This window comes from Lolium rigidum, chromosome 4 (assembly GCF_022539505.1).
Source record: "Lolium rigidum isolate FL_2022 chromosome 4, APGP_CSIRO_Lrig_0.1, whole genome shotgun sequence".
NCBI lineage: Eukaryota > Viridiplantae > Streptophyta > Magnoliopsida > Poales > Poaceae > Lolium > Lolium rigidum.
In genome coordinates, this window is record NC_061511.1 from 254,097,451 (window position 1) to 254,112,382 (window position 14,932).

The window sequence follows — 14,932 nt, forward strand, 5'->3', positions numbered from 1 at the left end:
TTCTTTCCTTCAAAATGATATCCGGTATTGGTGTATCAAGACATCTACTACCATAACGCAAAGTGCTCAATAAGATGATACGTAAAGTAAAATGTCTAAGAACATGCGTTTATTTATATAGACAAGCGTCTGATTAAGCATTCTCTATTATCGAAAATAAGCACCTGTGGTCGAGCAAAAATCGGCTCGTGTCTCGAAAACACCTCTCTAAGCATCTCACATTACATATGGACTAAGCCATTACATTTAGGTAAACATTTTTTTTTGTTAACATGTCCCATCCTGGCCGACAGACGTTCAACGGTTTTGTCGTTTCGCTGCCGGAGCTAGGCAATGATTTCTGACAAGATCCTCATGGGGTAACAACATCGGCACGACGCGTAGCCGCCACGTGCCGCAAGCCAACCGGCACACACGCAATTGCTTCAATCAACGTGCTGCATTCATTCTTCCGAAGGTTCCTACCGCATCATCGTCCCACGGCTTTGTCGTTTCGCTGTCGGAGATAGGCCCGACGTCCTCCGACATGATCCCCACGGGGAAACAACACCGCCACACGGCCCCGAGGGGCGCAGCCGCCACGCGCCGCAAGCCAACTGGTCGATGCCCAGGTCCTCGAGGACTTAATTAACGTGTACATGCTTAATTACGAAGGTTATCTAACTTAAAGATAAGAGTAAATCAGTCACACGGACTAACACTAATTCTAGAATGCCTAATTTGTAATTTGCACTGCATTTTCATGCTAGAGGCTGGGTTATATTCTAGTTTTTACTGCATTTTCCTGCTAAGGTCCTCCTACCCACTCAGACCCAGCCTAATTACTCTGGTGCCTGTGAACTGTGGATCAGACTGTGCTTGCCCAAGTACCAACAGACATAGCAGGACCATTCATTCACTCGTTAGATAGGGTAGCCACCCGTTTAACATGCGTCTAGTGCCGGGATACGGTGGTGGCACTGCAAGCCAAACACGTTACCCAGCAACGGTTCACGCGCGTCCTGGCCTTTTCCCCAGGCGGGGCGGTGGCACGGCCCTATCGAGGACCGCTTTCTTTTTATGATACCAGTACCAATGATGCCAACTTCTCTCACTATTCAGTCTGCCCCAGCGCTATCGAATCCGATGAAGATGATGCTTCCTTTTTTTATGATACCAATGACACCAAATTCACTCATTATTCATTCAGGCAATTGCCATGGGAGGGCAAGAGGAGAGACCTTTATGGGCTTTTCAGTTCTGAGGTTTTATCAGTACATCAAATTGCTTGTTTTGATGTAGCACAAATTCGACCAGGCAATTGCCACAGGAACCAAAAGAGAAACATTCATGATGACAACATCACAGCACAGATTCGACCAGACAATGTGTCCTGTCAGCATCCATTTCGAGTGCCGTCTGCTTTTCACAGCAGAGACCGGTGAGCTACTTGCTCAAAAATACTCCGAGTAATTTAATTCAGATACACACATCTGGAACTGGAAGCAGGGTTGGTTGGATTGCCCCTCGTAATTGCTTCTTCTTCAGCTAAGGGAATAAACCAGACGATCAGACAGCTCCTTCCCAACAACCTTGGCATATCTGCTTAGCTGCCTTTCTAGCTCACTCAGGTGCCTCCTCTCGATTGGCCCGACCACGCTTTGAAGTTCCTGAAAGAGAAGGCAGGCCAAATTACAGGACATCAGCAAACTGTTTCACAAAAGCCCAGACAGCCCAATAAGAATCGATGAAGCCATCAAAGGAACACCTTCACAGATCCAATATCTATTACAACAGCAGCAAATAAATACATTTCCCCACACATCAACTGTGCCATGTTAATCATTATATGCAACAGAAATGGTTGCTAAACTAGATAAAACAAGAAAGGAAGCTGCAACAAGAAAAATCTTGTTAAACTAGATAGGCCAAGAAAGAGAGCTTCCTATCAGATGCTTCGTAGGAAAGACTTGCAGAAGGATAGGTGGTTTAACGGAAGAAGTTGAAATTTCACCAATGAATGCTAGAAATGCAAAATTGATGCATGTGCATGGACCAACTAGAACTAACAGCATCTTTTTGACTGGAGCTCAAATTTGTGTATTTACCTTATATTTAACTCGGGAACCGCTCAGGTCCATGGTAACATTTTCTATACCATCTATGTTGGAACAATCCTCAGTTGTATCAGCACTGGATTCCGAATGAACCATCTCCTCATCAACCATCATGTCCGACTCGTCATAGTCCGAGTCTTCATCATCCTCGTCAATGGGAATCTCACTGTGGTCATTTTTTGCTGAAGGTTCATCACGAGGAACAGAAGCATGTGCCTGGGGCATTTCATCTTGTGCTGTGGAGAAATCAGATAGAACAGAATACAGACTCTTATCTAGTAAGGGTTTGGCAGCATCATAGTGTACCCACCTGCAAAATCAAGAGTTAAAGGATAATGTAGCTGTCAATAAATCAGTATACATAGAGCACTTGCATAGATAGGGAGTGTTACAAAGCTCTGCTTTGATGAACACACAAAACAAACAACTTGCATGCAAACCTATGATTAGAAAAGGATCTCTTTCAGATTAGAGGAAAAACAACTTACTCATAACGGACAGGACATAGAAGTTCTGATGGTCGATATGCAGCCTTGTATCTCATCTTATTGCAGGAATGTATGTAATAACCAAGATAGTAGTACTGGAGGCTGGGGCAGCTTTCTTGTGCTGTCTTTACCCAATCTATTTCCCTCAGAGCTGTATACTTTCCAAGAGATAGGAAAGCAAGGTCAGGATCCCAGAATAAGTATTTGCTTGAGAGACATTTAGGAAGGATATCAACTACACCAACTGCCACAAGTTTTCCATCAATTCTATACTGCTGATGAAATGAACCAAACCCGCATGGCGGAACTGTATTATCACCACTCACTGGGGGAATGGAAACAATGGGTGTATCTACCAGAAATCTCTTGTATGAGCTTTCTGTAACTGTCTTCTCCTTGTGCACTTTTGTCTGATATCTCTTGTACAAAGCAAACTCCTCAGGGTCAAAATGTGATCTTGCCATACTAAATTCCAACCTTTTTGCTTTTTGATTATGTCTTGCATCATTTTTGTTTACAGCGCCTTGTTTTGAGCTGGAAGAGTTATCTGAAGCCTGTGTACTTGCACCAATGCCATTATGGTTCTGAACTGCTTGAATGGTGGCAGAATAGAAGTTCAGATGGCCGTTACAAGCTTTCAATGAAAAACCAGCTATTTCTCCATTTTCTGTCATTGCCGACACCAGCTTCTCTGCAATACAATTTGGAGAGAGGTCTCCTAGTACTGCACGCTTTTCTTCAGGCAATGCGCGTCTTATTGTTGCAGCAAGTTGGAAACTTATATTACACGTGTAGACTAAATCTTGGATTGTTCCGCCTTTTTTTTCTTGTGCTGCTTCTCCTACTTTCTTTTTCACTTGAGGTTTAACAGTCTTCACAACAGCTTTAGGGAGTTGAACATCAGAACCTGCAATTCCACCTTGGAAGCACATGTCTATTGCCTCGTTTATTTTGCTAGACAGGCAACAGATAAACTCATCTTTTTGGTCCAAGCTTGGACATTTGTCTGTTCGAAATTCATATGTTGATACCCTAGATACTTTCAAGGTTGGTGAATTCATAGGTTCGTTGAGCGAACGCTTTATAGGGTTGGTCTTACACTGTGGACTTCCAACCTGTGGCTCAAGCTCTCCATCAAGAAACCTGCCCATAGGTAAGGTGAAGACACATTGTAAGGCATTTTAAAGACTGAACTAGAAAATATGCATTGTATAAATACAAAACTGAGAGCAGACAGACCAACACAATATGTACCTTTGCATCCTTCTAAGCACACGGTCTTGCTCTTTGGAACAAGTGAAATCACTTGCCTTCAAACGTATAGTATATGAGGGACAGCATGTCCGTTCCATCTCAGGCTTGTAAAGAAAACTGCCAGACCTTCTCCATCCACGATCAAGAAGAGCTGTATAAGAAGTGAACATTCCAATCATGGTTACAAAATCATATCAAAAACAGCATTTTTTTAAGGAAAAAATTTAGAGCCAACATCACACGGAAGAATATGAACAAGTAATGCTTTAACAGACTAATGACTATAACAGAGTAAGATTTTGCACGGATTCCTACGGGTGGGCAGGAAGGATGTTGAGGGTGGACACTATCACGTAAACTAGGACAAGGTGAGCAGGCCGCTGTGCTGTGGAGGCCTTGGTATACCAGACCTTGCACGCACGGCCATCAGCCTCAGGACCCGTTGGTTGTGGAGGATGCGTACAGACCCCTTGCGACCTTGGCGCGGGCTTGACATGCAGTTCACCAGGAGTGAGTGCCATATTTTCTTCGCTTCGACGGTGATGGTGTTGGGCGATGGATCCTCTGCTCTTTTCTGGGAGGACAGATGGGTGGATGGGAAGTTGATCGGGGAAATAGCGCCGGATTGACTGGCGCTTATTCCACCGAAAGCAGCTGGACCACAGACATTTCAGGGGCTTTGAACCCTCTGGCACTTTGGCAATACATTCAGCTGTGGACCAGGATGCATGGGGGTGCACCTGACGGATGAGCCAGACAAGCTTGTCAGGTGGTGGACGACCAATTGCCAGTACTCCTCTAAGACCTGCTACTATGCCCTTTTCCAAGGGTCGTTAGTCTCGGGGTCTTGGAAGTTGAACTGGAGATCTTGGGTGCCACCCAGTGTGAGGTTCTTCATCTGGCTAGCTTGCCAAGACAGATGTTGGACGGGTGAGAGACTCGCACGCCGCCAGTTGCCTCATCGGCCGCGATGCGTGTTCTGTGACCAGTCGGAGGAGACTATGTCACACATTCTTACAGGGTGCCCGTTTTCGCGGATTATCTGGCATGAGATACTATCCTGGATCCAATCTACTGCCGGACCTCCTATTGCTGAAGGGGACTTCGCGGAGTGGTGGACGCTGGTGGTGAGATCCAACCCATGTCATATGCGCAAAGGAACCTCATCGTTGATTATGCTCACAGCATGGTGGGTTTGGAAGCATAGGAACGCGATCGTCTTCAACAACGAGCTTCCTTCAGTGGTCTCCCTAGTCAACACGATCAAAGCCGAGGCAAGATCATGGGCGAATGCGGGAGCACGAGGGCTACGCCAACTTCTCCCTTAGACTAGGTTTCTTGGGTTGAACTGTATGGCGTGGGTGTTGGCCCACTCTCCGGACTTGTAAATACAACTTCTTTTTCTATCAATGCATCGAAACGCAAAGCTCTTTGCATTTTCGCGAAAAAGAATATTCCATCTCTTGGTTTCGCTCTCCTTTCTATAAAACCTCTTGTCATATCCATAATTTAGCAAATGAATTCTTGTTGTCAATATACATGTTTCATGATATAAATTTTCTTCCCTTTTGCAAATTGCCACAAGACATCATTATGAGTACATCTTACTTTTAAGTGATCTAATCTCATATTACCTTCCGTGTTTTCATGTGTGTTAAGCATCTTTGCATCACAGCCATAGCTATAGGCAGTCAGTGATAGATTAGATGGATGAAAGCAAAATATAGTGGAGCTTAGTGTTGCAAAATGTTCATATCCTAAGAATCCTGATCTCAACTGCAGATCCGCAGAGCTTAGATCCTTACACGCATACTCATGTCAGTGTTCTGCCCATCGCTCCCTGGCATGTTCTACAACTCGACTGTCACATTATCATGAACTTTCTTGAACTTATCCAGTAACTAATTTGGTTTCACTCAAAATGCAAAATAGTTTCTCCCTTGTCCAGGTGCATAGCCCTTGAATACCTTTAGGAGGCTGTCTTACAACACTCCAGTTGGAGAAAAACGGTAGGTGCCACACAATTATACTGGCTTCCTAAGTTTTTGGCATACATTTTACACACACTGTCTGATGCAATTTCTGTAAATGGCATGCAATGTTAGGACAGAATAAGTGAATAACACTATATAGGTACAGGTTTATATTCTTGCATGCTTATAGTTAATCAGTCATCTGAAACTTTTTAGCAATTAATTGTGTGTATTTGCGGGGACTTCAATTCTCTGGATTAATTTTATATCGTCAGACGCATATAGGCTAACTTCAAAGCACATGCATGAACAGAACAAACATCTGGCCTCTACAATGCAAGGTGCTCAGAGAGATGCTTAGAAAAAAAATGGTTTTTACTTAAGCACCAATGCTTATTTACACAACCCAGATGCTTAACTATGAAGCTCTGGTAAGAAATAAGCACCGTTTCTTAAGAAAAAAGCTGGTTTATTTCTATAAGCACCTTGCATTGTAGATGTCCTAAGTCCACATCAAACAATCTAACTTTACATACAGATGGATTTTAGGTAAGCATAAAATAAGATCTCCATACCTTGATAGTCATGAGCATTCAGACTGGTAGCCCACAGACCTGCAAAATTAATAGAATAAAAAAGGTGGCACCATAACTTTATTCCAAGAAAGCGAAAAAGCTTTGCATCTACTTGCATTTACAGAAAAGAATGATTTACGTGCGTAAGACTAGGCCAATACAACCTAACAGGCTAACACAATCACGGCAAGAAAAATTAATGGCCACTACACGGACATTCTATCTTCCAAAAGACACGCTGCGGTATCCCAAACTATTGCAACAGAAGGCTTCTATAGACATGTACACACAAGCTTGATAAGGAAATGAGAAGTAAAAGCAGAGACGGATCATTAACATCAGCATAAAGGTGAAACATGGTTATTTTCAATAACACGATGAACAGTAAGAGTTAACACAGCATGTTAATAGTCTATATTTCATTTCATTCAGTTTTTAGGGAGGCAGAATTTGGATGCCTCTTTCAAGTGTCGCGAGCCTAAGTACATAACCCAGATGTCTCAAGAATTCATATACTCAATTATTTATAAAATCGCAGAAGTAACGATCAGCATTCGTAGAGTACCTACAGTTGGCAAACAGAAGCCATTTCATTTCGATTTTTCCCAGAGGATTTCGTTGCGACTGTAGGTCCAAAGAACAACGAAACTACACCACAACCCGAACTAAAGAGCATCGCACCTTGGTGGCTTGGTCCCCTTGGCAATAGAATCTACGCCAGTACGCCTAAATTTAATTTTGGGGTGATCTAGGCGTCCTATGAATAACGCGTCGGCCGACAATTCAGAACTGACGGGCAATTCCAGACGCAACAAGAACCGATCCAGGTCGAACTAGAGCAAACTACAACGGAAGGGATTTCTGGGATGGTACCGTGGGAGATGCTCGTTGGGCCGGTGGATCGGCAGTAGCCGCAGGTTGTGCGCCGCCGGCCGTAGTCGATGACCACAGACTCGCCAACGCTTCCGGTTCCGCGTCCGCCGGGCCCGGCTCCGCTGCTGCTGGCGCCGTCCGCCATCATGCTGCGGCTGCCGGGTGTTTTGCCGCCGCCGCGCCGGAGGATGCTGTGGTTGGGCGGATTGGCTGGGTCCCCGGCCGGATCTGACTGGTAGGGCTGCAAGACTTACAGAGGGTTCCTTCCCCTGCTGGGTTGGCCCCTTGGTTATAGGCTTATAGCAGAAGTCGTCAGTCTTCTGGTCATAAGATAAGTCTGTTCCTACGTCATCAGGTTTTAATAAAAGTTTGCTCCTAAAAATAAGTTTTTTGTTTAAAGTTTGCACTTCCATTTTCTTAATGCCTAAGGAATACAGACTACAGTTTTGTTTTACATGAGCTTCTCAGCGTCACTCTTCTCGTAAAACGGAGGCTAAAACTTTACCTCAAACGAGTTAATTAAGAAGATTACAAAGAAAATAACTGGAATCCAAGGATCTACAAATACAAAATGTCTACTCTCACGTTATTATATAATTTAAATGGTTGGTGCCCGCCAAACCTCAATTAGTGGCTTCTTCTTTAATTTGACAATTATCGAGGTCGGCATTAAGTGCACATTTCTAAAAGCAACAATGTTTCGTTCATTCCAAAGTTTCCAAGAATTAACCATGAGTTAAAGAGGGCTTAGCCTCTCTCATCTTCCGGCGACCGTTGACCATCGGAAACGACCAACCCTTAACTAAGAAGAAGCTTGGCCAGTTGGCGAGGAGAGGGGGTTGAGGTCAAGCCAAGCGATAACGTCATTTCGTATCCGCACCGAATCCCGACACTTGAACATAATGTGTTCCACTGGTTCCGGCTTCGTCTTGCAAAGTTGGCATAGCCCACAGTAAGGTCGTCTTCTCCGCTACAACCTATATCGTCCACACCCTATCTTGCAGAATGAGTCAAACAAAAAAATCTGCACTTAGGTGGTCCAGTTGCTCCAAACCTCCGGCTTCATGGCCTTGGAAATTGTTCCTTCAAATTGAGCCAATGCCATTGTGTATTCCGCTGAAGTGGATAGGTTCCACGCAATATCATCTGATACATCCTCAGTGAGATGTACCTCCTCTAACGAACCCCATGGGTCGAATATTTTGATCTCGGAGCCAATATTAAATGTTGTTGATCCAAAAGTCCACCTTGACCACTTTCTTGACAAATAAATTCTTTACCTTTAAGATGGTCAAACCGGGGAGGGGGCAGGATTCTCCCCTACACCCATAGGGTGTGCCGATAAAGAGGCCTTCGGGCCATCAATGACCGTAACCGTGGTAGCCGCATTGAACAGAACCATGTCCTTGTCACCCTAAACCATCCCAACTGCGAGTATTATGATTCATGGCCATTGCAAAGTTTCCCCAACTCAAGAATGCCTCTCCGCCCAAGAGTTGCGGGCTGGCAAATAATTTATCAGTTGATCTTGCACTCTCCCTATGAGTTTCACCCACATGGGAAGGACATTACACTGCATGAACCGAGTTAATGGAACCACATGGAAAGCATCAAAGGGGTTGATGTGGTAGATAGCCCGCGACATGATGACATATTTGAGAAGTGTAGTCCTTCCCGCCACCGCTATGGATTTTCCATGACCTCTAACCCATTTTCCACCATCTTGTGAACTGTATATGTTATAAGTTGATACTCCAAACCATGTGCATAGATAGCATGAGACCCTAATATCAAAATGGGAAGCTTATGGGTATCAGTGGAAAGTACCGAAGCACCTCATCGAGGTTAATGTACGAGCATCTGACTGCTACCACTAGGCTTTTTGCACATTTTTCACAAGCCTAGCTATCTCTGTGAAATCATATAGGATGGTGGAAGAGTTTGATATGTCATCTTTGAATGGGGCAAAAAAATGGCCACATCATCTGCATATAGCGAAGTAGGGATGCATGATGCCTTAGTTATTGAGTATTTGTGTATTATATCTTTTTGTGAGGCTGCATAATACATGTATGGGTTCTACTATCCACAAAATTTAACCCTCAATTCCTCCGCAAAAATATTTGACCATTAACTACCAAACATTCATATCTTCAAATAGGTTGTGAGATTGCAAAGTGGTCCTAGATGACATGTGTACTTCCTTGATTGCCACATCATCTCCTCATCTCTAAGATAGAGAAAACATAACATGACATATTTGTAGAAGTCTAAACCTTTTTAGAAATTCGTCCACATTTCAAAAATAGAAATTCGTCCACATTTTCACCTGAGAAAACATTATGTTGCCACATCATCTCCTCATCTCCAAGATAGAGAAAACATTATGTTGAAAACATTACAACATAATATAGTTCCCACAATGTTCAGGTGGAAACGAGGATGGATTTCTATTTTTGAAATAAAAATAGGAACTTTTCCTAAATAATCATTATATTTTTGTCAAGTTCATAGCTAACGTTGAATGTCATGGTGGTGATGTGGCAACACACCACTTTATGTAAAATCACTCTAAAATGGTGAAACCCGCCTGGACCGGTGTTGGGTTTGATAGTTGAAAGTATGGTTCTTCTTTTTTGAATTTCAGGAATATGATATGTATATGGACTCATGCACTAATTGATACTAAATGAAAATAAATTTTTCTTGAAGTATGTTTGGATATAGGTGTCCCAAGGGAAAAAAATCCAAAACGAAACAACAATTGAACATGTCTATTAGCTTCTTTAGGTCATATATTTAAGGAGTCTTGGGGTTGGGGGTGACTAGAAAGTTAAACTATTTTCTCTTCAACACGGATGCTTATTTATAAAAGATCTGATCCTTAATACCAAAAGGACACCCTTCAACACCAAAGTGTCTTGGGCCTAAATAGGCACCCCTATTATAGAATATAAGCACAGGAGCTTAACAATAAACTACAGTAGTTTATTTGTTGGAAGCATCTATCGAAGCACATTACATTGTGGATGGCCTTGCATAAGTCGCCTTAAGTTTGTCTTTTTACTATAGCACCCTAGTATTGCATATGAAATTCCTATACGGGATATCCACCCTTAAAGTTGTGCATGGTTTAGGGACAAGGCGTTTTTGCACTCAGATGCATATGCTCCTGATTTTTAAAATGCATTTTAAACGTATTTTGAAATGTAAACAAATTTCGATAAAAAAATGTAGCATATACAACTCAACGTTCTATGTGCTTGTAAAGTTGTTTCACGAAAAACCGATATTTTTTTGTGCCATGCCAAAAAGACTCTATGAGACATTTTTAAAACCTTTTTTGCACATGACATAAAGATATCGATTGTCCGTAAAACTTGGTGTGTGCACATAGAATGCACATATGTACAAGCAAAAATTTTGTTCAGAATTTTTTTTGCCATTTTAAATTGTTTTTAAGGTGGCAGGAGCATATGCAAATGGGTTCAAAAGTGCATTTACGATGGTTTAGTTTCTTCTTTTGAGATGCTTTCCTATACTCGCAAAATGGCATGCAAGTGCGCAACTCCAACATACCTTTGATGAGTTGGACCATAAAATAATTCGATATTGTTTTTTGGGTGGAGGAAGCATATGCACCTTTGATGAATTGAATTTCTTGATATTGTTGTGATACTTATACTAATAATCCAACTCGTTAGATACCAGGTATAATACGATTGCACAATCCAAGTTGGGGTAAGAAAGGACTTAAGGAGCCCCTAACTTAGCGGTAGAGAACACACACAGTCTGTGACTGACCCAGTGAGGTCAAGGATTCACATTTGCAATTTCCTTTCTTTGCAAAGGCAGGTAGTTCCACCTTCCTACTCTCATTTTTATTGGGTTCAAGTCTACATATGTTTTTTTTTAATCGAAGATCTTACCTCCATATTCTCTTTTTGAAACGAGTTAAAGAATGGTTTTGCATACACGGAGTGGGAAGAAAACGTCAAAATGTTTATGAATACAAAAACTAAGTCATACACGTTTCCATTTCCGCGTTCTGATTGTCTGGCTTCCTCCTAAGTCCTAACGCCTATTCTCACTTGCAACCTGGAAGATCTCCAGGATCGCGATAGGTCCAACCACCGTGAGCTCCATCGGAAAAGGCAGCTTTGAAAAGGTGTTACAGAAAAGATTAAGACATGATACCTTTTGGAGTAGGACGATCAAAGGGAACAAAAGTGCTGATTGTGCAAGGGCTTTTGCAAATTACTCACAGCTTATGAGTACAGCAGCATGTGAAACCTGCGTCTACGCTCTAGATTAAGTTATTTTTTTCCTAGAAAGCTATAGATTGAACAGAGCAGTGGAGCATAATTGTTACACGAATGTTCTGTAATCATATTCAGAACATAATTTCCTTCCAGAAATCTATAGAATGTTCTGTAATCATATTCAGAACATAATTTCCTTGCAAAGGATGGTAGTAGCAATCTTCATCAGGTCGAAATGGGATGCTTCAGTATACAAACAACAAACTGATGATAGCTTATTGATAACTGGTTCCTGTTCTTTACCAAACACTAGCATCTCTCCAGAAGAAACTATTTACACACAACGGAGTGCCGCAACAATACCCAGCAGCTGCTACCTGCTAACGTTTTCTACATCCTTCAAAGGAGCAGGACGCCATCTAGACTGCGACGAGTCCATGCATACATATATGGCAAGCAGTACCAGATGCATCTTTCATGTTGTGTCCATTTTGAAGCCTAGAAGCTGCTGCAGGGACTTCCAACCCCAAAGCAACTCACGTTCAAAAGCTCTGGTCCACTCATTCTTGACCAGAACACCATCCTTGGACAAGATACTGTCATCGTTGGTACTTTCACCGTAATCATCATCAGCATAAGTCGCGGCGCTGTCATTCTGCGGTGCTCTGTCTACTTCATCAGGAAGGTCATCTTGAATGTTCTGTTCATCCATCACCAACTGATTCAGAATAAAAAAACGGTTGTGTGAGTCCAACAATAGGAGGGAACTTATCGAATGATAACGAGCCTTATGAACTAATAGTAGCCATGGTCATTGGACGAGATTTATGCAGCTTTTCAGCTAAAAAAATGATTTATGCAGCTTCCACTACACATTAAAAGCACCAGCATTTTTTCAGAATACCGCTGAACTGTTCCACTTTGCACACATGTTTTTCCACCTTCTAATGAAACAAGCGATCTAATGCTGGATAGAGAGGCTACCTCAGGCTGATACTTCTTAGACGTTCTCCTGTAATAGGACTACAAAACATGTGGGTGCTTCAGTAAACTAAAATGCACATAATTTTGAATAATGTTTCATAAGTCAGGTCAGTCTAAAGCAACTTGCATCATCAAATCCCCCTCAATCTAGTCAAGCTATGCTCTCTCTACCAGAAAATAGAATGACTAACGAAATCGATAGATGCTAGGATTTTACTCAGCAAGCATTGAGGCATACAAGACACCCTGAACTACGCAGTCACACCAGAACAGGTGATAAGACCTCCAGGATTTCAGTAGTAAAGCGTGTTATTGCCTCCCACGTCAAGGCAGTGATGGATATCCTAATGAACCATTACCTCTGGTTGGTCAGCTTCACACGCCTTCACCGATTCCCCTCCGGCAGAAGCGATAGTAGCAACCGCTGAACTCTCATCATCGCCTACACTTGATTCATCTTCTTTGATATCTTGACTGCCATCCAGTTGCAGCTCATTTGCCGCAACAACATCGTTTATGCTTTTATCGTCATCGTCTGTAGCAATTACCGCTGCCATTTCAACCGGCACGTCTCCCTCCTGTGTGACTTTCTGATTCTTCTCGTCGCCCCAATCTTCATAGACCACCACTGTGTTGGTGGTTTCGCCTGTTTGCAGGCTTCTGTTAGGCCCATTCTGCCACTGGAACTCCCCTGAGGAATCTCGCAGCAAGAACTTGAACTGAATCAACCTGTTCGCGGGCAGATCCTAGCAAAGACGGAAAACATATGATTGAAGTTGCTCAACCTAGGTTATATCATACAACATTGTGCATAATCCGAGCCTCACTCCCTCGACTGTCCAATGGTGGCCAAAACAGAAAAGCTGGTGAAGTTACTGGAAAGGAGCTAAATCAGCAAACAATGTGCAGAAAAGGATTCTCACTTTCTGGACTGTCCAGTCGTGGCCCTCTGACCACTCTAAGGCGACCGCGCTCGCCGGGTGCCAGAGGCCGAGCGCCGGGTCGTCGCCGACCAGGTAGAAGCTGTGGCCGAAGGTGCACTGCTCTCTCAGCACGAATCTGACGCGCACTGTTCTTTCAGGAACTGGAGGCGACGTACAGGAAGACGGTGAGACCAGAGATCCATCACCACCAAACCAAGTAGTACTCCAATGGGGTTCGGGGAGGAACTCACCGGGAGGGGGCAGCTCGATTTCGGCAGAAGCCACGCCGCTCTGGACCTCATCAGCCTGCAGCAGCAACCATCCACACCCTAACCATCAGCCAAACACACCGGAGGAAATGAAACACGGAAGATGACCCACGCCACATTTGCCCATTTCGATTTGACGCGACTGACCTCCGGCGCTGGTGCTGCGGCGCCCTCCTGCGCGGGCAGGAGGTGGTCGAGCGGCTCCGGGAACGCGGCGACGAGCAGCCGCGGGCGGCCCGGGCCGGGCCGAGCGGGGCCGGCGCCCACGACGTGCCGTGGCACCCGCGTCGCGCCGCAGGCGACGCGGACCCGCCCGAGAGCTCCGCCACCGGGTACCGGCGCCGCGGCGGCGGCGGGATCCAGGAATGGGGGTTTCATCTCGGCCCTGAGGCTAAAGCCCTGAACCCTCGGCGCAGCTTCAGGAGGCGAGGCGAGGTGGCAGCGGGCGTGCCGGCTTCCGGTGCGCAGATCGGCAGGTGGAGGTACCCGGTTTGGCCGGAGGTTTCGGCGGCTTCTGCCGGCGGTGGGGCGCTCGTGTTTGCTCCGGTGGACTGCGGGCGGTATGGCGACGAGGACAGGTGCGGCTCCGGCGTTGGAGGAGTGAGAGAGAGATGGGCCCTGGTATCGTATGGCTGCCGCGTTGGCCGTTGGATCTGGCGCGCGCGTCTCGGTGTTCGGGAGACTTCCGCTCCTGCCGCTACGTTGGTGCTGGGTTTTGCCACCGTCCAGCCGTGGCTTCCAGAGATGGAGTGCGTCGACAGCAAAGAGCAAATGTGATAAAAATAAATAACTACCTCCTTCATATCGATTTATATATTATTTATAGGGTGTGACTATTTCTCAGTCGACTGAGGTACAACTCATGTTGTAACACATGACTAACTCGAATCACAATACAAATCAAATGAAAGAAGTTGACGAGCACGAACCTTATTGAATAAGAACTTCCCGATATCAAAGAGATTCTTAGTTACCGTTGACCTCTAAGACATGGATGATCTACTCATATCAAGGATGTGATGGCCCATCAGGATCTTACGTCATCCATATACTTAAGTTAGCCATGTAAAATAATTAAATATTAATTTTAAAAATGTTTAAAAATTGACATAATTTTTTTGTGTACATCATGACATTCTATGTTCGTACACAAGTTTTCATGGAAAAACAATATTTTATGTGGTGTGTACAAAAAAGACAAAAAAATGTGATGTGTCGTGTTACAACATCAAAAT

General features: G+C 44.0%; 2 protein-coding genes across 2 annotated transcripts; both read right to left on the reverse strand.

Annotated features, from left to right (window-relative positions):
• Nucleotides 1-1,199: 1,199 nt before the first annotated feature.
• LOC124707540 (arginyl-tRNA--protein transferase 1-like) lies at nucleotides 1,200-7,389 on the reverse strand. Its single transcript, XM_047239203.1, has 6 exons — nucleotides 7,260-7,389; nucleotides 6,387-6,425; nucleotides 3,839-3,989; nucleotides 2,585-3,727; nucleotides 2,088-2,406; nucleotides 1,200-1,649 (listed from the first exon to the last, which is right to left on the reverse strand). The coding sequence occupies exons 3-6, from the start codon at nucleotides 3,934-3,936 to the stop codon at nucleotides 1,524-1,526; spliced, it is 1,686 nt and encodes a 561-aa protein (XP_047095159.1). The 5' UTR covers nucleotides 3,937-3,989; nucleotides 6,387-6,425; nucleotides 7,260-7,389; the 3' UTR covers nucleotides 1,200-1,523.
• A 4,388-nt stretch (nucleotides 7,390-11,777) lies between these two features.
• On the reverse strand, nucleotides 11,778-14,075 carry LOC124648606. Its single transcript, XM_047188335.1, has 5 exons — nucleotides 13,845-14,075; nucleotides 13,676-13,734; nucleotides 13,429-13,579; nucleotides 12,865-13,251; nucleotides 11,778-12,239 (listed from the first exon to the last, which is right to left on the reverse strand). Exons 1-5 carry the CDS (start codon nucleotides 14,073-14,075, stop codon nucleotides 11,997-11,999), a joined length of 1,071 nt encoding a protein of 356 aa, XP_047044291.1. The 3' UTR covers nucleotides 11,778-11,996.
• Between the last annotated feature and the right edge of the window lie 857 nt (nucleotides 14,076-14,932).

Coding starts and splice junctions, on each gene's coding strand:
- LOC124707540 (XM_047239203.1), bottom strand. CDS start 3,936: ATGGAACGGACATGCTGTCCCTCATATACTATACGTTTGAAGGCAAGT. Junction 2,407..2,584: donor CTATGTCCTGTCCGTTATGA/GTAAGTTGTTTT, acceptor TTGATTTTGCAG/GTGGGTACACTATGATGCTG. Junction 1,650..2,087: donor GTTCCCGAGTTAAATATAAG/GTAAATACACAA, acceptor CTTCTCTTTCAG/GAACTTCAAAGCGTGGTCGG.
- LOC124648606 (XM_047188335.1), bottom strand. CDS start 14,075: ATGAAACCCCCATTCCTGGATCCCGCCGCCGCCGCGGCGCCGGTACCC. Junction 13,735..13,844: donor CCGCAGCACCAGCGCCGGAG/GTCAGTCGCGTC, acceptor TTGCTGCTGCAG/GCTGATGAGGTCCAGAGCGG. Junction 13,252..13,428: donor ACGACTGGACAGTCCAGAAA/GTGAGAATCCTT, acceptor CGTCTTTGCTAG/GATCTGCCCGCGAACAGGTT.